The following is a 27,703-nucleotide window of genomic DNA, read 5'->3' as shown; positions in this document are numbered from 1 at the left end:
GTGTTAAAAATTTCATGATGATAATCTATACCTACTCACATAATTTACTTTGCAAAAAAAATAAAACCAACAATCGATTGTCCTTCACCATGTAATGATGACTTTACATGTTTGTTGCATATTATTTGCTCATACTCATTTAGGTATACCTCCACATAATCATAAAATAACAATAAAATTATTTATTTATATATTTATTTAGATTATATTTATATTATTTATAATAAATTGATGATATTTATGTTGGGTAATTGTCAATGAGTATACGTCCCTGGATGTCCCTGGGAACAAATACTGCACACGTTTTTAAGTGCGTTGAATAGAAAAAAAAAAAAAAAAAATAGAAAATGTTGGTTGTTAATAATAATCGCATCGAGGTGGCACCGTAGTTGCTTTCAATATATATACATTATTGAGAAAAAAAAAAAAAAAAAAAAGAGAACCATCGGTCGAGCACGCGCACACATAATATCTATTACTATTATTATTATAATATTGTCTCTCTTCGTAAACGTTCGAGTTTTGAATCTCAAAATCCGAGTTGCAACGAATTGCATTTTGTTGAAAAAAAAAAAAAAGGAGAAAGAGAGAGAGAGGAGAGACAAGCTGATGATTGGACGAGAGTATGACCCAATAGTATGAGTGCAAGTGAGACAGAATGAAATCCATCTGAACCAGCTGGTTGACAAGCCAGGGAGAGAGCAACCGAGTGAGCTTAGCCTTAGCTTGGTGGCCCAGTCGCTAGTGAAACGCGGGAGCCCTGCGACAATTCACGGATCGTGTTGTTTTTTTTTTTCCATACATACGTGTGCGAGAGAGGATTTATTATAAAAAAAAAATATTAAATAATCATAATAATAATCCAAAAAGGGAAAAAAAAAAAAAGAAACTTCTCTCTCCCTTTTTCATCAATTCGTTAACTCGCGCTCGTTTTTGTCATCATCATCATCATCTTGATTACAATTCAATCAGTTATTATAATTATTATTTAAAAAAACAAATGAGAAAGTGTTTTTTATTTATTTAAAATAAATAAATTAATAATTGACCTAGATTTATTAAATTCATTGTTGATATTATACTTTTTTTTCATCATCATAATCATCAAGGTGGTTCCCGCGCACTTATTATTATTATCATTATTATTTATATTAATTTTTATAAAAATTATTATAAAAAGTGTTAAAGCTATTATTAATAATTATAATTTAAATAATAATATAAAAATAATTTACTCCAAAATTGATTTAAAAATAATAATTAATTTAAAAGTGTTAAAAATTGGTGGTGTCAGTCTGTGTCGTGGTGTTCTTCACCCACTTAAAATCATACAACATATACAACAATTACTATATATATGACACAGTGACGACAATATTGAAAATAATATTAAAAAATATATTTACAGACATAAACACACGTTCTTAAATACCACACCTACAACTTGATATAAATCATATACATATATTTTAACTAACACACACACAAATTGAGGAAAAAAAAAAAAAAATTAGTCAGTCAGTCAGTCAGTGTGTGTTTGGTGCGCGGAAACGACTCGCAAGATGGCCGCTGATTCAGGAATGGAGACGTGTCCCTCCCCAGAAATTGCGGATTCCAGAAAACGTCCTTTGGATTGTGACGCTGATAACGGATCAACAAAAAGATCACATTACGGTTCAGGTAAATTTTTATCAAATTGTTATTAAATTTTAAATTAATTTCAACTCTAAATTTCTCTCCTTTTTTCTCTCTCTTCTCTTCTCTCTCTCTCTCTCTCTCTCTCCCTCGTTTCTATATACTTTTTCTTTTTCTCTCATTACACACACACACACAGTTGAATTTTAGTTCTATCGTTTGTTGGTTTCATTCGTACGTCGTGTCATCAAATAAGACGTTGGTTGGTTGGTTGATATTTTTTTTTTTTTTCATTTCATCTTGTTCTATTGATGTCTCTGTCATTTGCTTGCACTTCACCTAGTATTTATATTATTTGTACTTGTGTGTTGTACTCTATTTTGTGTTTTTTTTTTTAAATATATAATAATGAAAATACAACACATGCAATATGTTGGTGTCCTTGTCATCTTGAGTATTTACTTGTTACCAATTGACAACAGTCGATGATGGCCATTTCAATGATATTCTCACTCATGCATCCTATTATCATCATCATCATCATCATCATCATCTATGAATAAACCTGTTTTTCTAGTCTCCCTTTTAATTTTAAATATAATACAAGTAGAATTTTATTTTTTTTTATTTTAAATGTTACATACGTGAAGAGAGAGACTCTAGTCCCTTGGAGCAAATTCTTAATTCTTATCTCGGTCACTGCCACGTCCACTGAAATCTCTGACCCACTCATGACACATTTATTTTATTTTTTTTTAATTATTATTTTATCATATATATATATTTGACATTAATTTTATTTACATAATTGAGTCATTTTAATACAAATGATTGTAATTTTTTATATTTAAATAATTGATGAAATAATTTGTGATTATGGTAACTGTGCCATGAGGGGGTTGCTGACACAGTGACTATGCAATTTTATATTTGCGTCATTTAGTCTATTTGTTAATAATAAATACATCCATCAATATTACTTTTTTTTTTTTTTTGTTTAAATATATACTTACTGCTTACTGCAGTATTCAATTTTGTAAAAAAAAAAAAAAAAATATGGACTGTGCTGCTGGTGAGTCTTTCTTGGCACTAGGTCACGGGTCAAGGCTGAAAATTTTAACTTTGCATAAGTCTAAGCAAGCTAAATTTTATCATCTCGTTACTTGAGCTAATAATTATTATATTAAATAATTTAAACTATAATAATTGTCAAGGATTTATTTATTTAAAAAAAACCAAAATCAAATGGTATATCAACATATGGAGCTGTTGCTTGTAAAATATAAATTGTTAATTATGTTTGTTTGTGTGTGTATTTTTTTAAATTAAAAATATTAATAAATATAATTAATTTATGTAGGAGGAGATGGAATGTATCATCTCAAAGTACTTGTTCCGGGGGTGGCAGCAGGTGCCATCATTGGTAAAGGGGGCGAGACCATCGCCCAATTGCAAAAAGACAGCGAGGCCAGGGTCAAAATGTCCAAGGCTAGAGACTTTTATCCAGGTAATTGTTACAATTAATATATCATGTTACATAACAACATCATCAACAACAACAACAACTATTTTTATATAAAAATTGAAATAAAAAAACATCTATGAGCTAATAATAACAATAAAAAAAAAATACTTAATTAATTTAACAGGTACATCAGAACGTGTATGTTTAATAACTGGTAGTGTTGAAGCAATAATGTTAGTTATGGATTTTATTATGGAAAAAATACGTGAAAAGCCAGATTTAACGTCAAAAACAACAGTTGATTTTGATTCTGGTAAAGCATCAGCTGAACGAGACAAGCAGGTATGATGATTGGCTTGATGATGATGATAATTTTGTTTTAATATTAATATTAAATTTGTTGTTATGTTTAGGTTAAAATACTTGTACCAAATAGTACTGCTGGTATGATTATTGGAAAAGCAGGAAATTATATAAAACAAATAAAAGAAGAATCTGGTTCATATGTTCAAATAAGTCAAAAAGCTAAAGATTTATCATTACAAGAACGTTGTATAACTGTTATTGGTGAAAAAGAAAATAATCGTAATGCATTAACAATGATATTATCTAAAATTGCTGATGATCCACAAAGTGGTACATGTTTAAATGTCAGTTATGCTGATGTTAGTGGTCCAGTTGCAAATTATAATCCAACTGGTAGTCCATATGCACAAGCACCAACTGCAACACCAACTTATACATCACCAGCTGGTTTAAATGCTGGTAAATATTTAGATTAATAAATATTTAGATAATTAATTAATCAAATATTATATATTAATAATAATTTATTTAATTTTATTTACAGTTAGTTTATTAAATGGTGCTGGATTGAGTTTAAATTTAAATTTAGGCGCAGCAATAACAGCTGGTAATGCACCAGTTACAAATCAAGTTGTTGAACATATTAAATTAACACTAAGATCATCTGGTTTTTCTGATCAAGCATCTGCTGAAATAATAACAGCAATAGTTACACTTGCAAAATATAATATTCTTGGTATGGGTATGGGTATTGGTATGCCATCAAGTGGCATTAGTTATCTTGGTACACCAATGGATGGTACAACAAGTGCAAATGGCTCAAATAATAATGGTGGTGTATTTGGACCAATTGGTACTGTATCAGGTTTAGGATCAACATCACCAACACCAAGAAGCACCCTAGATCGTTATGAAACATTTGATCCATTTAGACAGAATAATACACAACCTGGTGCAATACATCTCAACAACAATTCATTTGGACTTGGAACAAATCAATTGTCACTAGTAAGTAAGAGTCCTACTACACAGGTTGATGTTGTCAATACCAAGGAAACACAAAAATTAGATATAGAAATTGCTGAAGTTATTGTTGGTGCAATATTAGGACCTGGTGGTAGATCACTCATTGATATACAACAAATGAGTGGTGCTAATATACAAATATCTAAAAAAGGCATGTTTGCACCTGGTACGAGGAATAGAATTGTTACAATAACTGGCTTTTTACCAACAATTGAAACAGCTAAATATTTAATTCAACAAAGAATTAATGCAGAAGAAAATAAACGAGCGCGTCATAATGCTATTGCTGGCATGATTCATTGATTCCTCTCTATCTTTTTTTCTTTCTCTCAATAACATTGATCATAATAAATATTTTTTTTTTTTTTTTTTTTTTTATCATATTCATCTTTAATTAATTATCTAATATACATATAAATGTATTTACTTGATCATTTTATTCTCTTTTTTAATTTTCATGACAAAATTTATATGATTAATTTTATCTTTTTTCGTCTCTATTCGCTCATCATCGTCATCATTTAGACTCCTCGTACCGCAATAATCGTCATACACACATGTTTTTTTTAAATATTGTATTTTTATTATTATTTAACATCACATTATTATTATTATTATTATTGTTATTATTATTGTTGTTGGGGTTTTCATATTTTTTTAATTTTTTTGTTGCATTGCCACCATCATCACCCTCTCCATCTATTAATGACTCGTTATTTTATATTTAAGATAAAAAAAGAAACAAATTTAAAAGAAAGAAAATAATATATATTTGTATAAAGCAATATTCAATACATAATTTAATGCAAATATTTATGCACAAAATATGTATGGTATATGTTATATACAATTATAAAATAATTGTTCTGTGATACACACCACGTTACGAGGCTTGATCACACGTACGACATATATACATCAAAATAATCATGCATACGCGTCCATTGGATATTAAATTTTTAAGTTAAAAAAAAAGAAAAACTAACTAACTAATTTTAAAAACAAATTGAAAATATTAAACAAATTTTGTGCTCAGTGCAATTGGTACTCTTCAACACACACACACACACACACTCACATCCACACTTAACAATATGAAAAAAAAAATAATAATAAATTCATTATAAATGAAAAACATTTTAAAATATTAAGATATTTTTATGAAGAATGAGATAATATTTTGGAAGGATATAAAATAATGATAAAAATAAAAAAAAAAAAAAACTTAATTGACATGACCTGCCTCATGCCACAATATAATTGTTGGATGAAGGCTCATTGAATAATGCCAAAGATTATTATCACAAATTTTTCAAAATAATTTTTATTTTTTCTTTTATTTTTTTTGTTGCGTTGAAATATTTATTAATCATACACTTTGTATATTGTTAAAAATAATTAATTAAAAGAGCTGGCTGGTACCGGTTTTAAGAAAATTATCACACAATATATATTCATGTATTATTTATAATTTTAAAACACAATATATATATATACATTCGCGTTTCAATCATTTCGTTATTTAAAATAATGAAAAAAATACAAAAAAAGTATCTTTTTATATAAAATATGAATGATAAAACAAATAATAATTGATGAATTTTTAAAAAATTTATAAATAGACATTATGACAACTCGTTGGTAGCATAAATATATTAATGAAATTAGATGGAAGGGTATTGTCAAGTTAATTGACAAGATGGTTAATGCAAACAACAAAAAACATTAAAAAAATATAGTAAAGGGATTGATAAACCATCAAATGTTGAAATTGAAAAAAAAAAAAACAAAATACATATGTATATAGGTGTTTACCTTTTGAAACAATGTAGACAATTTATTTTGCGCAGGAAAAATAGCTTCACGGCAAGGCAATGTACGACGAGCAAGGACTATACGGAAATGGAGCTTTCTACTGCGTACCTGACAATTTATCAAAAGTTTGATCAAACAATAATGGTTGATAATAACACACACACTATGACACTAATTGTCCTCGTGATGCGACAACCCAAGTATGCCGAGAAGCTGATTTTCCTTAAATAAACCTTACCCGGAAGATACTGTTCACATTTGTCGATATATATTTATATATAAATAACAATAATTTTTTATATATTTATATATATTGACTAGCTATGAAAATTTAAAATAGGTAAGCGTCAAAGAGATGTGTTTACAGACTACCTTAATTAATGTGGTCAAATTGTTTCATTATTATCAATATTCAATTTTTTTTTTTTTCATTTCTTTTTAATTGTTTTCTGTTTTCTTAATTATTATTATTCTCATTGACTATTGCAATCTTGGCCTGTTTTTTTTTTTTTTTTTTTTTTTTTTCGATTTCTATGAGAAAAAGAAATTTTTTTTTTTTATAATTGTTTTTATATTTTGATGTCAAACACACATTACTTTTTGTGTTATTTTTTTTTAATTGTATATTTATATATTAACGTTTAATGGTCTAATTGAAAAATAAAAAAAAAATAAATATAATCAATTTCTAATGATATTTTACAAAATTATAATCATGTGTATTATTTTGTTTTTTTTTAAATTGAAAAAAAAAAAAAGTGAATATTAAGTCTGTGTGCATGTCTCTTTGGTGATTGCATTGATAAAAAAAATAAAAAAAATATAAATTGTAGTACATTGTGTAATGAAAGACAATTTAAAATAAAATATAAATTGACTTTTTTTAATAACATTGATTCTACAATATTAGAAATTGAACATGTAATGTAGCAAAAATAATATTTATGCTACTTTCGAGTTGTTGTTGATGTTAAAAGTATTTAATACACAATAAAACAAAATACATTATAAATTCAAAGCCATTATTATTTGTAATTAAATGTAATTCATTCAAACTAGCCAAAATTATATCAATCTGAATGAATTACGTTTTATTAAATAATAACATTCAAAACTGTCAAAGATAAATTAATTCATTAATAATATATTCATCATCCAACAACATTTGATTAATAAAAAATAATTTAAAAAAAAAAATACAAATTATAATTAAATTTCATTTCGTCATTAACAAACACACATGTACTTTTCTTTTTTTAATTTTTTTTTTAAATTAAATTTAAAAGAACAATTAATAATTTAAAAATTTTAAAAATATTTTTTTTCACATTTCTACATCACAAGTACATGTGTGTCATAAATAAATTCACAACATAATAATTATAATAAAAGAAAAAATTGTAATTAATATCGAAAAAAAAAAAAAAAGTAAAATTCATTTTCATTATTATGGCTAAGCTAGTAATTGTAAAATAAAAAAATGAAATTAAGTAAAATAATTAAATAAAAAAAAAATACTTAAAAGAGTAATTTTAAGAAAAAAATAAATAAAAAAACTCTTTTAAATTTTTTTTTTAGTTAATAATTTATCTCACCATACAAGATGACAATTATTTAAAATTATTGTCACAATACTTGGCTGTGTGTGCTAGGCTATACATTCATCATTAAAAATCATTTTCAATGAAATAGATTACGTTAAAAAATTCATAAATATATTAAATATATTTCTTAACAAATAAATATCTAAATTCAATTCACACTTATACATGTATACGTATTCATAATTATACACACACACACAAACATACATCAACATTATTATTAATATTATTATTATTATTATTATTATTGTTATATTGAAAAAGAAAAGAAAAAATACATTCATAACATTAAAACAACATCATGTACCAATTTCACAAACTTCATTATTCCTTAATCGTCGAACGATTTAAAGAAAATAAGTAATAATATCGAAATAGAAAATTTAAAAAAAGAATATATATATATATATTAATTAATTAAATAGTTATACAGAATTTAAGTAATATATGTCAGTTTATAGAAATTTTTGTTTTTCTCTCTTCATTGATGATTGTGCCATAATTTTTGTGGACATTTCAATAATTTTTTTTCATTCATTATTATTATTAAACGTTTAATTAACGTTAATTAAAGCTGAAATTGTTAAAATAATTCATAGTTGTTGGTAATGATAATGTAATTTCCAATAGAATATTTACAATTTTCTTAATTTTTTTTCATATTATTTCAATCAGTTTAAAATGCAATGGTGCTATTGGAAATTTTTTAATTAACACGTTTTTATTTTTGCTTTGATTTACTATTTGTTTGGTGAAAGAAAAATGATAAATATATATTTATAGATTTAATAATTTATTTATAGAAAGAAAAAAAAGAAATTAAGTCACAAAAATTTTTTTAAAAAAATATTGCACTGATTGACAATAGAAAATTTGTATATTTTTTGGGATGTTGAAAAAAAATCCATTGAGATAAAGTGTTCATTAATATGTGTTTTTAATAAAATTAAATATTGGTAGATATTTTAGATGGTTTTTTTTTTGTTTTTTTAAAGGCATATCTTGTGAGCCAAGCTAAGCAAAATATTTAAAATGCAATCTTCAAGCCTAAATGTTTATATTGATACAAAATTAAATTTAAAAAAAAAAAAACCGTCATTTACAATTGTTAAAGAACTGAGAAATTTAAATTGGTAGTACCTCATTGCGATCAAGTAAATTACAGACGAAATCAGAAACAATGACGTCCAGAAAAGTTTTTAAAAAAAATTTAGAAAAAAATGGTCAAAAGGGTTATTAAAAAAAATTGTATGTTATTTCGTTGGATGCGATAGGTGATAGTCTTAATTATTGTTAACACGGTAAAAATATTTTGGCTAAGTATAGTAAAAAAAAAAAAGAAAATTAAAACGGTTTTAAAATTAATATCATGCTAGATAAAATAATAATAATAATAATAATAACAATTGAATAATATAACACAAATAAATTTTAAAAATAAATAAATAAATTGACAATGTTAAACACTCTATAAATATATATATATATAAACCGGATGATAAAATAAAAATTGTTGTTTGTTGAGGTAGAAAAAAAAAAAAATAAAAATAATTAAATAATGTAGCAAGTAGCAGCTCGAAATACAGATGAAAAATTTTAAGTACCTTGTTGAAAATAAGCATACAAAAAAAAAGAAAATAGTGTTCTAGTTATGGCAAATGAAAAAAAAATTAAAAAATATATAAAAAAAGAAAAAAAAAATATAAAAATACAAAAAAAAAAAAAACATTTAATTGCAAAAATCTAGTACGTGTGGTTGCAATTCGCTAAAAGCACGTTAAAAATCGCGTTAAAATTATAAGGTCCCATAATAAATAAATAAATATTATATAAATAAATAGAAGAAATAAATAAATAAATAAAATTTTATCAATAAATTCCAGTTGATAGAAAAATAAAATCTACCGAATTATCGGTTTAATTTAATTATTTTAAATGAAATAAAAAAAAAGAAAAAATATATATACAAAACCAATGTGAAAAAGACGTTTGAATTTATCTTAATATTATTATTATTATTATTATTATTTTCGTTATATAATTATTTAAAAATAATAATAATAAAAAAAGAAAATAAAAGAAAAGAATTGTGTTGATTAAAAAATGCAAATGTGATTATTCGTTTAATTGCCAACAAAGAAATATATTATTTAAACAAAAATAACAAAATGACAAAATAATAATTTATTAAAAAATAATAAATAATAATAATAATAAACTCTGGAGATATATATAAATATTAATGTATATCGAATTCGAGCAGCTGGCTGCAACCCAAATAGTACCAGGGAAATCGTTCGTAAAAATAATTAATGTTTTTCTACGATCGAGTATTGTACCTTACATTCCTTTGGCTATAAATTTAATTATTTATAAAAACAAAAAATAATGTCGATTTACATAAACACACATACATTTACAATATGCACGCAATCCTGTGTTTATTAATATTTTCAAAATAAAAAATTGTCATTAAAATATTGGCTTAATCATTAAAAACGAAATTATAAATTAAATCAAAAAAATTAAATTTAAACAGACAATCTTGATTTTATTTTAATATTTGATAAATAAAATGATGAATATTAATAAACACAAAAAATAACATAAATAAATAAATTTAATTTCGATGCAAAAATATAATATTTATCAGCCAGGGATATTGTCATAAATGTGCTTATCGCTTGATTATTCAAAATAACATATTACACATTATTAAATATAAACAAATTAATTAAAAAAAAAATATATAAATCAAGTGGTTCGATACGTTCATCAATCAATTGTAAAAAGAAAAAAAAAAAAAAAGAAAATTTTATTATTATTATTATTCAAATGGCATTTGTTTAGGCGCATTGTTGTAATATATATAATTTTTTTTCTTTTTTTCTTTTTTAATTAATCGTTAAATCATGCGTTATTGTTTTGAGTATAAATAAAAGTTGATATGATTTTATAATAATGTAGAATTAGTTATTATAATCATGCATCACACAAACATACACACGACTTGCCAAAATTTGTATAAATATTATTTTAAAACGAAAAAAAAAAAAAACATCATCAACTTTTATTTATTTACAATTTATATATTTATTTTTAATAATATCACAATTGCTTTTTTTCTTTAATCAATTTTTATCTAAATCATTTTTAAAATATCAATAAATTTGGGGTATTGCTTATTGTTATTTAAATTAAAATTGTAATTAATTATTAAAAGAAAAAACAATAATAATAATAGAAAAGAAAAAAAAAAAAACATTTTAATCTAGAATTAATTAAAGAAACATTCTAACCACGTTAATTTAAATCCACAAATTGTTATTCTTTCACTGCATTCGTCTTTTTTCTCTCTTCATTAAATGTTAAATAATTATAATATAAATAATATATCAACTATTTTCATTCATGAAAAAAAAGAATAATAAATAAACAAAAAATTGAAATAAAAATAAATAAAGCATCGTTTACCTGTATGACAAGTTACGTAATAAATGCTCATAAATGCATTATGTTGTTATTCATTTCACCAACCTAGCTACCAACATCACCATTTAATTAATTTTATTTATTATAAATAGATAATAGACTATCAATCAATCATCAAACTATATCTGTTTTTCTATCTACTTGAAATTCATTTATCAAGTTGATCTTTCATTTGATTACATTTGACATCCAGTGTTATCATCATTGACTTAGTTTTATTGATATATATAACTATAAATATTTTGTATATAATATATATATATATATTTTTTTACTATTTTTATTATTTTAATTTTTTCAGATAATATATTTTTGCATTAATAAAAAAATATTGTCAAGTAAATATGTATATTATTATAATTGTGATTTTTTTTTTGCATTCAAATTATTTCTAATTTATATTGTTAATATAATAATTAATAAATTGTGTATTTTTTTTAATTTTTTTTGTTTTGTTATAAAATTGTTGATGATGAAAAATAAAATTTAAAAAATAAATATTATAATTATTTTTAGGCTTGGAATAAATTGAATTAATTTTTTAAATATAAAATATTTTATTTATCTTGAAAATTTTATACAGATGTATATAGTGTGAGTATTTCAAGGTGTTTTTTTTTCTAGGAAAAAAAGATTTCTCTTTTTAAATCCTAGACAAAAGAATTTTACAAATGTTATGTGTAAAAACTGAAAACTAAGCAGGTTTTTGTATATCAGTTAACCACTGGCAGTCACTTGGTCTTGCTGTGCATCTTGCTAAAAATTTATTGCTGATTTTTGTTTAAATTTTACATTATATTTATTTAAAAATGAAAATAATTATTACATTTTTTTTGACTCTTTGTGTTACATCAATATATTGCAGTGAAAATGCAACGGTGGTAATTGTTGATAATCAATTATTGTATGCAAGAACAAGTGAAATATCATTGTTTGTGGTGAATAAAAATGTAACATCAATTGCACCAGATTCCTTTCAAGATCTTGATGATTTAATTGCACTTGTTTTAAATGATAATCAAATAACGTCATTTGAAAATGGAACGTTTTCGTATTTTTCAAACATTGTATGGTTGGAGATCCAACGCAACAAATTAAAGGAAATACAGGATGGTCTATTTCATAACCTTGATGCATTGGAACACCTCTACTTACAAGAAAATGAAATAACACATATTGGTCAACGTGCATTCATCAATTTATTCCAATTAACTAATCTTGATCTTAGCAAAAATAAATTGACATCATTAACACAAGATTTTTCTCACATACAATCATTAGTGGGACGATTTATATTTTCTTGGAATCAAATAAATCATATAGATCCAAATTTATTTGCCAATCGTATTAATTCTTATAAAATTGATTTGAGTCATAATAATTTAACAACTATTCGTTCCAGGGTGTTTCGTTCAAATGCCAACGAATTTGAAGTTGATTTAACTTACAATAACATTGAATTTATTGAACCAAACGCTTTCCCAGATGAATTATCGTGTAAAGTACACATTAATTATTATCATTCCAAAAAATTCATTCCAGAATATTGTGATGTAAATATGCTGTGAGGATAGGACAGCCATAGATTATAATGATGATGTGCCATTGTGTCTTGATAAACCAATAATTATAAATAACTCGAAAATTTAAATAAAAAAATTTTCAATAAAAATAAAAATTCATTATAAAAGTCACGTTTATTCATCTGCCATTGAACCTCATCTGTTTTATTTTTTTTTTTTTCTAAAAACTATGATCACAAAAATTAATTTGAATATAAAATAATTATTGTTTTGATATTAAAATTTGGTAATCAAAAAACTAAATAAATCATAAATGTATATTGCACAAATAACGATAATAATAAAACTATTCATCATTAATTATAATAATTTTTAGAAAATAAATAATATAAAATTCAGCTTATACAAAAAATAAATCGATTTGTAATTGAAAATGTTTTATAATTTAAATTATAAAAAAATAGAATCCTGATTTATAAATAAAATGAAAATTAAAAAAAAATAAAATTCATTAAAATTTAAAACTCACATTGTACTTATTTATTTATCCACCCCATTGTTTATTTGATAATAATATTGTTTTAACAAATAATATTTACTTATAAACAAAATAATTAAAATCTTGATCATGGGTTTATTTATTTATAAATAATCAAAAAGAGAACAAAAAAATTAATTAAAAAAAAAAAAAAAAAAATCCTTTTGAACTTGGATAATCCTACATATAATAACTTTTGCTGATGACCAAGCTGAAGAAACAACACGTGCTGATGATGTATCACCAGGTATTTTGGTCAAACTTGCAGCATTTTTTTCGCATCATTTTTAAAATGTTGTGCAACACCTCCAAGTCTTGGAAAATTATTATCAAATTAATAGTGCTGTTATTATTATTTTTCAATTGATTCGCTAGTGGAAATTCTTCTCCGCCTTAATAGCGTATAGACGGTGGCTATCAAATGAACGGTTCGGAGAATTAATTTAAAAATTTACAGGATGATAGGAAAAAAGTTCCTCAATAATATGTGTACAAAAAATTACGGGAAAAATATTTTTTTCAAAAATTATAAATTTAACAAGTCAATCAACACTATATAGAGTCATTTCCACGATTCCAATCTTATTTTTTTTTTTTTTTTAGTTAATAAATGTAAAGAACAGTTGTCTCCAAAATTTACTCAGTAATAAAGAAAAAAATTCTAAACAATTCAAAATAAAAAAAATCTCAGGAGCTATATTTTTTATATGAAAATAAAAGAAATAATAAAAAATTTAAAAATAAAGTATGCCGAGTATGTCGACTCTTGAGTGGCTGTGATATCTAGTAATAACTAGATATTACTAGATATTCATGGCCGTAGCATTCGTGTGTATGTGTGTCAGTGTGTGTGACAATTTGATACGCAAATTGACAACAACAGCATCAAAATTTTGGAGTAATATTATAAACAAACAATTAATGTAAGTATAATTTATTTAAAAAACTAACTATTAATAATAATTAATTAAAATATATATTTTTTGATATTAGATTGTTCAAAGATGGTTGAAGAGCAAGAAAATCTATCTGGTCTGGCATCAGACACATTGGCTCCAAATCATAAAAGTCTTGATGACAATAATGGAGATGTCAAACGTGTTGGTAAATCACGTCATCGTAAAAAGGCACTACATGCATCAATATTAAAATTAATGGAATTTTATTTTAGTGATGCTAATTTAAATAAAGATAGATTTTTAAATAAACTCATTGAAGCAAATCCATACGTTGATCTATCTGTATTTTTAAAATTCAATAAAATACGTAATTTAACTGATGAAACAAGTAGAATTGCTAAGGCACTAAGTAATTCAACAATACTTGAATTGTCTGACGACAAAAAAAGGGTAAAAAGATCAACACCAATATGTCAAAAGCAGAACATTGAAGATTGCATGATTTATGTTGAAGGTTTATCAATTGATACTGATCATGACTGGTTATCAAGTGTATTTTCAAGATATGGACCAGTTGATTATGTGTCAATACCAAGATATAATAATACTAAAAAAATAAAAGGTTATGCATTTGTTGAATTTGCTAAAGCTGAAGATGCTAAAAAATGTTTAAAAGAATTTACTGATCAAAATTGTACATTACCATCACAAATAGCACCACATGATTTAATGAGTATTAAAACATTTAGTGATGATGATCAATCAACAAATAATACTGTTGTTAAAATTGAAACGTCACAAGAAGTGGCTGCATCATCATCATCATCAACATCAACAACAACAAAAAGACCATTAGACAATGGTGCTGATACTGAAGATGATTGTAAACCATCAGAAATAAAAAAAGCACGTTTAATGAATGATGATGATAATGATGATGGTTATGTTGATGAAGAAGAAGAAACAACAAATGAAGTTGTTACTCAAAGTAAGGATCAAGATGAGGATAAAAAAAAACAAAAGAAAAAAAATAGAAAACGTAGAGATAGAAATGAACAGCCTTATATTGAAGATTATGGTTTGAGAATCATGTCCAAGACAGATTGGAGAATATTGAGAAATAAATATTTGAATATGCAACGTGAGAGAATGAAGCAATTGAAACAAGATTTAAAGAAAACACGTATGAGTCCATATTCATATGATCAACGTGATGCTACATCAACATCATCAGTAGCAGTAGCAACAAGTGATGTACCACGACCAACACCACGACCACGACCACCAGCAACTGATGATGGATCATTAAAAAAACCAAAACAAGAATTACAGCCAAAATTTACATTTACTGAAGGTTTAATTGTCAAGATAGAACTTGATGAGCATCATTGTACTGATGCAAAAAGTTTAAAAAGTGAATTTCGCAATGATACTAATGTCAAGTACATTGATATTCATGATGGTACAAATATAATTTATGTACGTTGTGATACACCAGAAGGAACAAATAAATTTGTTGAAAAATATTCTGATGAAAAAACAGTAACAGTATTGACTGGTGATGAAGAAAAATTGTACTGGGATAAAATGAATAAAGATAGGGCACAAAAATTTGAGAAAAAAAATCGTAAAGAAAATAAACAACGGGGAAGAGATAAATTACTTAAAAAAGCTGAAAAAGAATTGGGAAAACATATTAGATTTGATGATGTATAAATAAAGTCATTTGTTTATTTTATTTTTTTTCTTTTATTATTAATAATAATTACAATTAAATTAAAAAATAAATTTAAAACAAAATTATTTATTTTATTTATATTATTTTTACCACCTTGCTTGTCCAAATCCTCCACCACCACGACCACTAGTAACTGATGTTTTACATGATGTTTTAAAAGTAAATTTCGTAATAATACTAATGTCAAGTTCATTGATATTCATGATGGTACAAATATGACTTATATACGTGGTGAATTGTGATACGCCAAAAGGGATAAATAAGATTTGATGATGTATAATAAATTCATTTGTTTATTTTATTATTATTAAAATAATTATTAAAGTCGTATAAAAAATAAAATAAATATAATTCATAAAAATTTGAGAAAAAAAAAACGACAAAACAACCTTAGATAAAGTGATCATGATCATTATTGTTTTTTTCAAAGCTGCTTGCTTTGACATTGTCAGACAACTTTATTGACACGTAATAATCTCTGATATTTCCAAAAATTTCATCTATCTTGCCAATTTGCTGTTTACTTTCTGTGTAAATTGGTGCATTGAAATATGGTACTTGTTCAATATCAACTTTAGCAACAAGATCATCTTGTACAGTCCATTCAAAACATCAAAGAGGTTCAACATGATCAGGTGGTCCTTGATCAAATCTATAATTTAATTCATATATCACAATTATTATTTGAACAATAAATAAATAAAATCAAATTTATTTATAATAAATAAATAAGAAATATTTATCCACGACCTTTGTCAACACCACTTCTTCGGCCACCACGTCCACCAAAGCCACCAAATGACATGTTGATATCTGGAAAAATATATTTATACCTATATTTATAAATATACCGGCATGCACATGTTTTTGTTTTCAATTTGGAGATTAAAGTATATTCTAATAATTAACACAATTAATAAACACAGTATATACCTATAACAATTGTTATTTATATATTTTTGTTATTTTAACAAATACTATTTACCTGTTTTAATTAATTAATTTATTTTTTCTTAAATGTTAAATATCTCAACGTGGATCGTGGAATTTATTTGTTTACATTTGTTTATTGTTTAATTGTGTGTTTAATACTCTTTTTCACACACACACTTAACACATTTATAGATTTCAAGGAGCAAGTGTCATGGCTACCTACATCGCCATTTTTCCTTTTTTTTAATTTCATATATTGGCGCGAAAGATTTGAATTTTTTTATATCAAAATTTCGTTGATATAATTTTCATTATTATTGTATATTAAATTTTTATTTAAACGAAATTGTTGGTAATTTCATATATGGAGAAAACAAATTTAATACAAATGTATGCAATTTATTATTTTGATTTTTATTATTAACAGTAAAATGGTATTATTTTTATAATTTTTATTTTATTTATCATTTGACCATTATTTTTAATATTATTTATTAATTTTTTCCAGTATAAATATTCCAACTTTTAAATAGAAATTTTTTTAGAACAATAAATATATATTTAACTATATAGTTATTCAGTACTTGATTTTTTATTATAAAATTAAAATTATTATATTTATTCTTCTAAAAAAAAAATATTCAAAACAACATCCTGGTGGAAATGCCGGAATAAAAAATCAATTTATACATTATTTGAAATTGAAGAAAAAATTTATTAATTACAAGTTTTTTTTTTTCGTAAAGTAATGTTAGATACATTGTGAAGGTAAAATATTTATTTTTCAAAAAAAATAAAAATAAAACAGACAGCAGATAAATAAAAAATGTAACTTTTATTGAATTTTATTTTCAAAAAATTTTCATGTTATTTGTATCTATAGTTATACAATACAGTTTTATATTTATTAAAAAACTAGTTATTTTCATTATTAATTTTATTCGTTTATCAAGACACAATGACACATCATCATCAATATCTACTATGACCATGCACGACAATATTTTGCAAAGAATGTTTGGTAAATATAAAAAGTACTGTGTAATGTACACGATGATGAAGGCCGCATTGCATCTGGTTCAACAGATTCAATATTATTGTCATTTAAATCAAGCTCAAATTTGTAAGCGTATGAATGAAAGACCATGGAACGAATAACTGTCAAATTATTATGACTCAAATCAATTTCATAAAAATTAATATAATTGTCAAATAAATTTGGCTCTATATGATTTATTTGATTCCAAGAAAATATAAATCGTCCCACTAGTGATTGTATGTGAGAAAAATCTTGTGTTAATGATGTCAATTTATTTTTGCTGAGATCAAGATGAGATAAACTTTTTAAATCCTTAAATGCACGTTGACCAATATGTGTTATTTCATTCTCTTGTAAGTAGAGGTATCTCAAGTGAACAAGGCCATCAAAGAGACCATCTTGTATTTCCTGTAGTTTGTTGCGTTTAACTGCCAACCAAAACATATTTGAGAAATGCGAAAAAGTTGTATTTTCAAATGACGTTAGTTGATTATCATTCAAAGAAACACCACCAAATCCACCAACATCTTGAAAGGCATTTGGTGCAACTGATGATATATTTTCATTATCCAAAATTAATCCAAATCGTACTGAATCACAATAAGCATACAATAATCTATTGTCCACTTTAATAACAGTTGTATTTTTACAATAAATTAAAGTAACACAAAGAGTCAACAAAAACGTAATTATTATTTTCATTTTGAAATAAATATTATATAAAATTTATTAATATAAATCAGGAATAAATTCCTAGCAAGATGAACAGGACCAAGTGATTTTCAGTGGTCAACTGATATATGCACGAAAACCTGCTTAGTTTTCATATGAAATTTGTAAAATGTGGTGGAATGTTTTTCTCTAGAATTTGAAAAGAGAAATCTTTTTTTCCTAGAAAAAAAAACACCTTGAAATTGCTTGAAATGCTCACTATATACAATATACATCCAAACATAATTTTCCAGATAAATAAAATATTTTATATATTTAAAAAATTAAATCAACTTTTTCCAAGCCTTAAAATAATTTTATTATTTTTTTTTGTCTTCTAAATTTTGATACTTAAGCTAATTAGATGGGAACCATCAACAATTTTATAACAAAACAAAAAAAAAAAATACACAAAATTAATAAAAAAATTACAATTATAATAATATACATATATTGACTTGACAAAATTTTTTTATAAATGCAAAAAAAATATTATCTGAAAAAATTAAAATAATAAAATGAGTAAAAAAATATATATTTGATGAAAAAATAATAATTCAAATTCAACAAATAAATATAACAAACATTTAATATTTTTTTTTTTTTTTTTAATAAATAAGATTTAATTTTTTTTTTTTTTTCTTTCTTTTATTTAATTTTTTTTTTAAAAGTATTAAAGAACAATGAGGTGAACATATTTTTTCATTTTTTTAAAAAAAACACCCACACTATGTACTAAGGGTCGTTTTTTTTAGGAAGATATTTTTTTTTAAATATACATGTTATTCAAATAGTTATACAATACAATTATACATCTATCAAAAATTTAGTTATTTTTATTTTAAATTTTATTTGTTTATCACGACAAAATGGTACATCATCATCTGCAAGTGATTATTATTTTTTATAATTAAAAAAAATTACACGACAAATTTAATTATTTATTTTACTACTTAGCTAAATCTTTAAAAAATATGTCATTTGATTAAGCCAAAATTAACATTTAGATTTCTTGGCACGCATTCTTTGCTCAGGACCAACACCATCATCAAGGTAGATTTTGTATGATAAACACGAGAATGCTTTTGGTTCAATAGTTTTGATATCATTATAAGTTAAATTAACTTCAAACTTGTCAGCATTTGCATAAAACACCTTGTTGTGAATAATTGACAAATTATTATGACTCAAATCAATTACATAAGATTTAATAGCATCAGCAAATAAATATGGTTCTATATGTGCTATCTGGTTCCAAGAAAAGTCCAATTTTCTTTCTGGCATTTGTAAGTGATAAAAATCTTGTGTTAATGTTGTTAATTTATTTTTGCTGAGATTAAGATCAGTTAAACAATATAAATTTGCAAATGCACGTTGACCAATATGTGTTATTTCATTTTCTTGTAAGTGAAGATAAACCACTTCACCAAGACCATCAAAGACACCATCCTGAATTTCCTTCAGTTTGTTACGTTTAACTGCCAACCTTTTTAATTTTGGTAAACTCGAAAAAGTTCCATTTTCAAATGTTGTTATTTGATTGTCGTTCAAAAAAAGATAAAACAAATATTCACCAACATCTCGAAAGGCATTTGGTGCAACTGATGATATATTTTTATTCTCCAAATCAAAAAATAATGATGACGCAGTTGATTTTAATTTTTTATTCGTATACACTAATCTATTAGCAACTTTAATCACGACTTCATCTTCACAATATACTAAAGTGCAGACACAAAGAGTCAACAAAAACGTAATTATTATTTTCATTTTGAAATAAATATTATGTAAAATTTATTAATATAAATCAGGAATAAATTTCTAGCAATATGAACAAGACCAAGTGATTGTCAGTGGTCAACTGATATATGTACGAAAACCTGCTTAGTTTTCATATGAAATTTGTAAAATGTTTTTGTCTAGGGTTTGAAAAGAGAGATTTTTTTTCCTAGAAAAAAAAAAGACATAAAATGCATATCTAACTGATGAAAAAATAATAATTATAATATAACAAATAAATATAGCCATTATAAAACATTTTTTTTATTTTTTATTTAATAAATAAAATTTAATTTAGCTATTATTCTTTAAATATTGAAAATGTTGGTGAATAATATATTTATTTGTTTAAAATTTAGACATACTACACCATTGATGCACTATTGATCAAGTAGATAACATCAATACCGATTAAAAAATAAATGCATGGTACGATCAGGATTCTATTTTTTTATTATTTATAAATTATAAATTATTTTCAATTACAAATCGATTAATTTTCTGTACAAGCTGAATTTTATATTACTTATTTTCTAAAAATTATTATAATTAATAATGAATAGTTTTATTATTATCGTTATTTGTGCAATATACATTTATGATTTATTTAGTTTTTTGATTACCAAATTTTAATATTAAAACAATAGTTATTTTATATTCAAATTAATTTTTGTGATCATAGTTTTTAGAAAAAAAAAAATAAAACAGATGAAGTTTAATATTTTAAGAGTTATTTATATGGAAATTTTTTTTTCAAAATATTCATGTTATTACAACAATACAATTATACATCTATCAAAAATTTAGTTATTTTTATTTTAAATTTCATTTGTTTATAAAGATAAAATGGTACATCATCTGCAAGTGAATATTATTTTCATGATTATTATGATTCTGTATGATGAACATGAGAATAGACATGTACCAAGTTTTGAATTAAATTTAATCATTATATTTTTTTTAATAATTAGTTTTACAAGACCAAATAATAAAATGTGAATAAATAAAAAAAATATTGTAAAAATTTTATTAGGACAAGTGTTCCTAGTCTAGATGTCTTCCTGTCTGATTTTTATCAGAATAAGTTTTTAAAAAACATATAAATTCATATATTTAATAAATTTAATATTTAATATACCATAGTAATTTTTGTTATGCTCAAACGTAAAATTTATTTTGTTTATTAAATATATCATAAAAAAAATTCTTTTTTTAATGTCATTATTTATAATTTATTTATTTTTCTTATTCCCTACGATGAGTAGTTTATTATCAAAAATTTGAAGTTAACTCGGGATTGAATCCCATACCTTATTGAATGGAAACACTACGCGTTATCCGCTGCGCCACAAGAGAATTAAATTTTTACTATAGGGCACATCGTAAATTTTCAGAGGATCATTTTAATTTTGTTCACAACAACAACGTAAAATTTTATGAATACAAAGCAAAAAAACAATATATATATTTTACCATGGTGCAATGTAATTTTTAGGCTGGATTATTTTAATTTAAAAATTTGGCCTCGGTAGAAATTTCTTTATGCGTCGTAATTTTTTATCTGAACATGGCAAAAAAAAAAACATTATATATATAGATTGCTATGGTACATTTTAATATTTCAAAGCAATATTGCTACTTGCAAATTTTAAAATTTGTTTTTTTTTTTGTTAACATGATCGTAAATATTTCAATAGTTAGAAGATAAACCCTCAATGATATAACACCATCAAAAATTTGCTGAAAATTTTTTTCCGTGTATTATTTAATTTTCAATTTTTCATATTTTTAAATTTTTCTCATACTTTTTTATTTCACCTTTGGCTTGTAATTAATTTTGTTTTTTTAATTTTATTTTCCACTCCAGTTGACTCTAAAGTTGTAAAAATATATATTTTACATTATTATAAGTTGTTTGAACGAGGAATTATTATTTTTTAATAATAAATTAATGGTATATAATACATGTAGTTTTATTGTTAAATATATAAAAAATGTGTTAACAAATTTAAATTTATTATACAGAGCAATTATACAGAGCAATTATTTATGATATATACTGTACTTTGAATCGGAAATATAAATAAATGAATAAATTTTTACTTTTATTGAATATTTTTATTTAAATTTGCATAGTATTTATTGAGTTATACAATACAGTTTTATTTTTATTAAAAAAGTAGTTATTTTAATTATTTGTTTATCTGCAGGTGAATATTATTTTTATAAATAAAAATACATTATACATATTATATTATATTACTGCTACCAAATTTTTTTTTTAACAATTTTAACTGAATCGTTTGAAAAAATGTCGTTTAGTTCAATATATTGACTATAATGGAAATGTTATCAACTCGAATGAACAATATTTTGGAGAGACTTCTTTCAAATGATAATTATCAGGATCAACGTGTATTTTACACGATTTTACTCGCGAGAATGCATTTTTATCAATAGATGTAATATTATTGTAAGCTAAATAAACTTCAAAGTTGGCAGCATTTGCATGAAACACTTGAGATCCAATAACTGTCAAATTATTTTGACTTAAGTTAATTTGATAAACATCAGCATTACTATAAAATAAACTTGGATCTATATGTGTAATTTGATTTTTACGAAAGTCGAAATGTCGTACTGGTGATTGTATGTGATAAAAATCTTGTGTCAATGATGTTAATTTATTTTTGCTGAGATTGAGATGCATCAATCTGAATAAATTTGCGAATGCATGTTGACCAATATGGGTTATTTCATTTTCTTCTAAGCTGAGATAGCTCAACCGAACAAGGCCATCAAAGAGACCATCTGGTATTTCCTTCAGCTTGTTACGGTCAACTTTCAAGAATCCGATTTCTGAGAAATGCGAAAAAATTCCATTGTCAAATGATTTTATTTGATTATCATTTAAAACAAGTGCAAATAATTTATTTAGATCTCGAAAGGCATCTGGTGCAACTGATGTTACATTTTTATTCTTCACAAATAATGATATTTCAGTCGTTCTTGCATAAACTAATTGATTGTCAACTATTATCACAGTTTCATTTTCACAATATATTGATGTAACACAAAGAGTCAACAAAAATGTTATTATTATTTTCATTTTAGAATAAATATTATATAAAATTTATAAACAAAAATCAGAAATAAATTTTTAGCAAGATGCACAACAAGACCAAGTGATCGCCGGTGTTTAACTGAATGTCTGAATAACTAATACAACCTCATACGAAAATTTGCAAAAACCTGTTTACTTTTAACATGAAATTTTCAAGCTCCGAATTTAAAAAGAGAAATCTTTTTTTCTAGAAAATAGAAAAACAACATGAATAAATATATTTATTTATTTATTTGCCAAAATGTTTATTTTTATTTTTATTGTGGATTACAAATTATTATCATGATGAAATATCTTGTGAATTTTAAATTTTAACAAGAGCATACAATTATTTTTACATAAGCAAATATTATTTTAAACATTTTTTAGTATATTATTTAGATTTTGCAAATTCAACAAATGCAAATGTTATAACAATTAAGGAAGTTGCGTTGTTTTTTTTTCTGTTTTTTTCATTCAAAGTACAAATTTGTCAAAAAATTTTTACTGATTTATTTAATGGGATGTTTGTTTTTTTTTTTTTTTTAATTTTCAATTAATAATAAAATAAATGATGATGATTAATCTTGTGTATATAAAGTGATGCGCTGTAAATACAATGTCTCTTGCTGGCTGTTGTTGCTTCTTCCTCAAATAATTACAATTATTGATTTATTATTAAATTAATCTCAATTATTGTAATTTTTTAAATATAGGATTATTAATAATCATTACAATAAATAATTTTTTTTTTTATATTTAAATGGAAAATAAAATCGTTACTATAAATAGCTTGAAATTATATTGTGGGCGTTGTGGAAATAAAATAAATTAAATTAAATATTATTGAAAAATGAAAAATTAATAATAATTTAAATTCTGATAGAGTTTTTTTTTTTTGTTTTAAATTAACAGACTAATTTATGTTGTGAAATGAATTATTGTCATTAACAATAATCTAGTATTACTTGAGTTAATTTAATAAAATTATTTTTAGGCTTGAAAAAAGTTGAATTAATTTTTTAAATATAAAATATTTTATTTATCTGGAAATTATTTTTTATTAATTATTTATTTTTCTGAAAATTGCTAGATTTATGTGTATAGTAAATATTTCAGGTTTCTCTTTTATTTTCTAAGAAAAAATAGTTTCTCTTTTTTCATCCTAAACAAAAGAATTGTAAACTATGAAACAGGTTTTTGCAGGTTTTTGGATGAGGACATGAGGTTGTATCAGTTAACCACTGGCAATCACTTGGTCTTGCTGTGTATCTTGCTCATCTTCCTAATTTTCGTTTAAATTTTATATAATATTTATTTAAAAATGAAAATAATAATTACATTTTTGTTGACTTTTTGTGTTGCATCAATATATTGTAAAAATGCAACTGTCGTTAAAGTTGGCAATAGATTAGTGTATATGTATCCGGCTCAAAGTGGAAATAAATATTTAGATAGTGTATTAGATTTGAACAACCGAAATATATCATCAGTAGCACCAGATGCCTTTCGAGATACTCGTAATTTGACATATCTTCTTTTGGATTATAATCAAATGACATCATTTGAAAATGGAACTTTTTCGTATTTTACAAAATTGAGAATGTTAAACGTCGCAAACAACAAATTGAAGGAAATACAGAATGGATTCTCAGATGGCCTTGAACGCTTGATTTATCTTGACTTACAAAAAAATGAAATAACACATATTGCTAAACGCGCATTTGTAAATTTATACAATTTACGTAGTCTTAATCTCAGCAAAAATAAATTAACATCATTAACACAAGATTTTTATCATATATTGTCGACAGAAAAAGAATTCGACTTTTCTTGGAACCAAATAGCCTATATAGATCCATATTTATTTGCTAGTAATACTTCAGTTTTTAAAATTGATTTGAGTCATAATAATTTGTCAATTATTCGCTCTAATGTGTTTTATGAACTTAGTGACAAATTTATAGTTGATTTAACTCATAACGACATTAAGTCTATTGAACCAAACGCATTCAAGTGTTTAACATGGGATATAACATTTGATGCGAGTGTTGGTGTTATAAGAAACCTTGAACCTTGTTGGTATAAGTTGTGGCAGTACGGTGAAACATGATAGTCAATATGTTGGACCAAACGACATATTTTCAAATGATGCAGTTAAAGACAATTAAAACAAATCCGATAGCAGTAAAATCATAAATAATATGTACATCAGAAAAATAACATTCACCTGCAAATGACAATGTGTCGTTGTGTCTTGGTAATCAAATATTTAAAAAAAATTACTTTTTTAATAAAAAATGTAATTGTATTGTATAACTCTATGAATAATATAAAAATTTGAATAAAAAAAATTTTCAATAAATATGAAATGGCGTTTTTATAATCATAAAAACAGAATAAATAATAAATGTATTGCACAATTTAAATAATAATAATAAAATAAAATTCATTTAAAGTTTATATAATATTTATTTATCTGCCAAAATGTTTGTCTTTACTTTTGATGGATTACAATTATCTTTAATATCAGCACCATTTTCTAATGGTCTTTTTGTTGATGATGCAAATTCAACAAATGCATAATCTTTAATTTGTTTAGTATATAATTATTACATCTTAGTAGTGATACATAATCAATTTTTTTTTTTTTTTTTTTCAAAATAAATATTGTATTTTATTTTTTCTTTTATTTATGATTTATTTATATTTTTAAACACTTTTTTATTGTTAAAATTATTAATAGTTTTTTTTTTTTTTTTTTTACGTTTTTAGATTTTTAAAATTTATAATGAATCATTATTAATGATAAATAGTCAAGTTTATATAAAACAAAATATAAAGATATAAATAAAGTAAAAAAAAATGGAAAAATAAAAAATTGTCAAGGTTTAAAATAACTGGAGCACACAACGATCAGTGTATCTCATTAAAAGATAAATTTTCAAGTCTCGTGTTTCTTTATTAATAACTCATAATACAAGACCCTGATATTTTCAGTTATATTCAATCATAGCAACACACCATCAAATGTATTTTCCCTGCTTGTCGCGACAGCTTTCCCAAAGGTGCGATCAAAACAACATAGACAAGAAAAAAAAAAAAAATTTTCCTGAATACCTACATAACTAACAGACATAAGTTAAAAATAATATTTAAAATAGTCAAATTAATATAATATATATTTTTCTCATTTTCTCATTTATTCAGATAATTGCCAGGTACACTTAAAATGAGCCACTGGACCTTTATTTTATTCGTGATTATTGAAAACAACGTAAAAGCTTTTAAGCATTATTTCTTTCTAGTTAATATATGATGAATAAAATTACCTTCATTAATCAGAATTTATTTTATTTATTTATTTATTTATTTATTTATTTAAAGTTGCCCCTAACATAACATTTTACATTTAATTCAAGCAATTTTCTATTGCATAATATTTTCCAACAGATATAATCTCGTGAGTGTAATTGAATTTCTGTTTGTAAAATTGTACATTACCATCACAAATAGCACCACATGATTTAATGAGTATTAAAACATTTAGTGATGATGATCAACCAACAAATAATACTGTTGTTAAAATTGAATATTCACAAGAAGTGGCTGCATCATCATCATCAACATCAACAACAACAAAAAGACCATTAGACAATGGTGCTGATACTGAAGATGATTGTAAACCATCAGAAATAAAAAAAGCACGTTTAATGAATGATGATGATAATGATGATGGTTATGTTGATGGAGAAGAAGAAACAACAAATGAAGTTGTTACTCAAAGTAAAGATCAAGATGAGGATAAAAAAAAAATAAAAGAAAAAGAATAGAAAGCGTAGAAATAGAAATAAACAGCCTTATATTGAAGATTATGGTTTGAGAATCATGTCCAAGACAGATTGGAGAATATTGAGAAATAAATATTTAAATATGCAACGTGAGAGAATGAAGCAATTGAAACAAGATTTAAAAAAAACACGTATGAGTCCATATTCATATGATCAACGTGATGCTACATCAACATTATCAACACCAGCAGCAGCAGCATCAGGAGCAACAAGTGATGTACCACTACCAATACCAACACCACGACA

General features: G+C 23.9%; 4 protein-coding genes across 5 annotated transcripts; 3 read left to right on the top strand and 1 right to left on the bottom strand.

The window, feature by feature from the left end:
• Positions 1-662: 662 nt before the first annotated feature.
• LOC122855923 (RNA-binding protein Nova-1-like) lies at positions 663-8,982 on the top strand. 2 transcript variants are annotated; one of them, XM_044157613.1, is made up of 6 exons: positions 663-1,680; positions 2,996-3,142; positions 3,285-3,442; positions 3,514-3,865; positions 3,951-4,414; positions 6,283-8,982. In XM_044157613.1, the coding sequence occupies exons 1-6, from the start codon at positions 1,563-1,565 to the stop codon at positions 6,289-6,291; spliced, it is 1,248 nt and encodes a 415-aa protein (XP_044013548.1). In that variant the 5' UTR covers positions 663-1,562; the 3' UTR covers positions 6,292-8,982. The 2 variants fall into 2 exon arrangements, with proteins under 2 accessions (XP_044013548.1, XP_044013547.1); XM_044157612.1 differs by lacking the exon at positions 6,283-8,982 and having other exon boundaries at positions 3,951-5,661.
• A 5,262-nt stretch (positions 8,983-14,244) lies between these two features.
• On the top strand, positions 14,245-16,102 carry LOC122855919 (la-related protein 7-like). The gene is made up of 2 exons (XM_044157608.1): positions 14,245-14,327; positions 14,398-16,102. Exon 2 carries the CDS (start codon positions 14,409-14,411, stop codon positions 16,017-16,019), a length of 1,611 nt encoding a protein of 536 aa, XP_044013543.1. The 5' UTR covers positions 14,245-14,327; positions 14,398-14,408; the 3' UTR covers positions 16,020-16,102.
• Positions 16,103-17,956: 1,854 nt separating this feature from the next.
• Positions 17,957-23,213, bottom strand: LOC122854098 (leucine-rich repeat-containing protein 15-like). Its single transcript, XM_044154509.1, has 4 exons — positions 23,084-23,213; positions 19,726-20,325; positions 18,316-18,639; positions 17,957-18,132 (listed from the first exon to the last, which is right to left on the bottom strand). The coding sequence occupies exons 1-4, from the start codon at positions 23,211-23,213 to the stop codon at positions 17,957-17,959; spliced, it is 1,230 nt and encodes a 409-aa protein (XP_044010444.1).
• A 1,813-nt stretch (positions 23,214-25,026) lies between these two features.
• LOC122854097 (leucine-rich repeat transmembrane neuronal protein 4-like) lies at positions 25,027-25,719 on the top strand. Its single transcript, XM_044154508.1, has one exon. The coding sequence runs from the start codon at positions 25,027-25,029 to the stop codon at positions 25,717-25,719; it is 693 nt and encodes a 230-aa protein (XP_044010443.1).
• The last annotated feature ends 1,984 nt before the right edge of the window (positions 25,720-27,703 follow it).

The sequence above is a fragment of the Aphidius gifuensis genome, linkage group LG4 (genome assembly GCF_014905175.1).
Source record: "Aphidius gifuensis isolate YNYX2018 linkage group LG4, ASM1490517v1, whole genome shotgun sequence".
In the NCBI taxonomy this organism is placed as follows: Eukaryota; Metazoa; Arthropoda; class Insecta; order Hymenoptera; family Braconidae; genus Aphidius; species Aphidius gifuensis.
The sequence above is the reverse complement of the archived record's forward strand: the minus strand, read 5'-3'. Positions and strand labels throughout refer to the sequence as shown.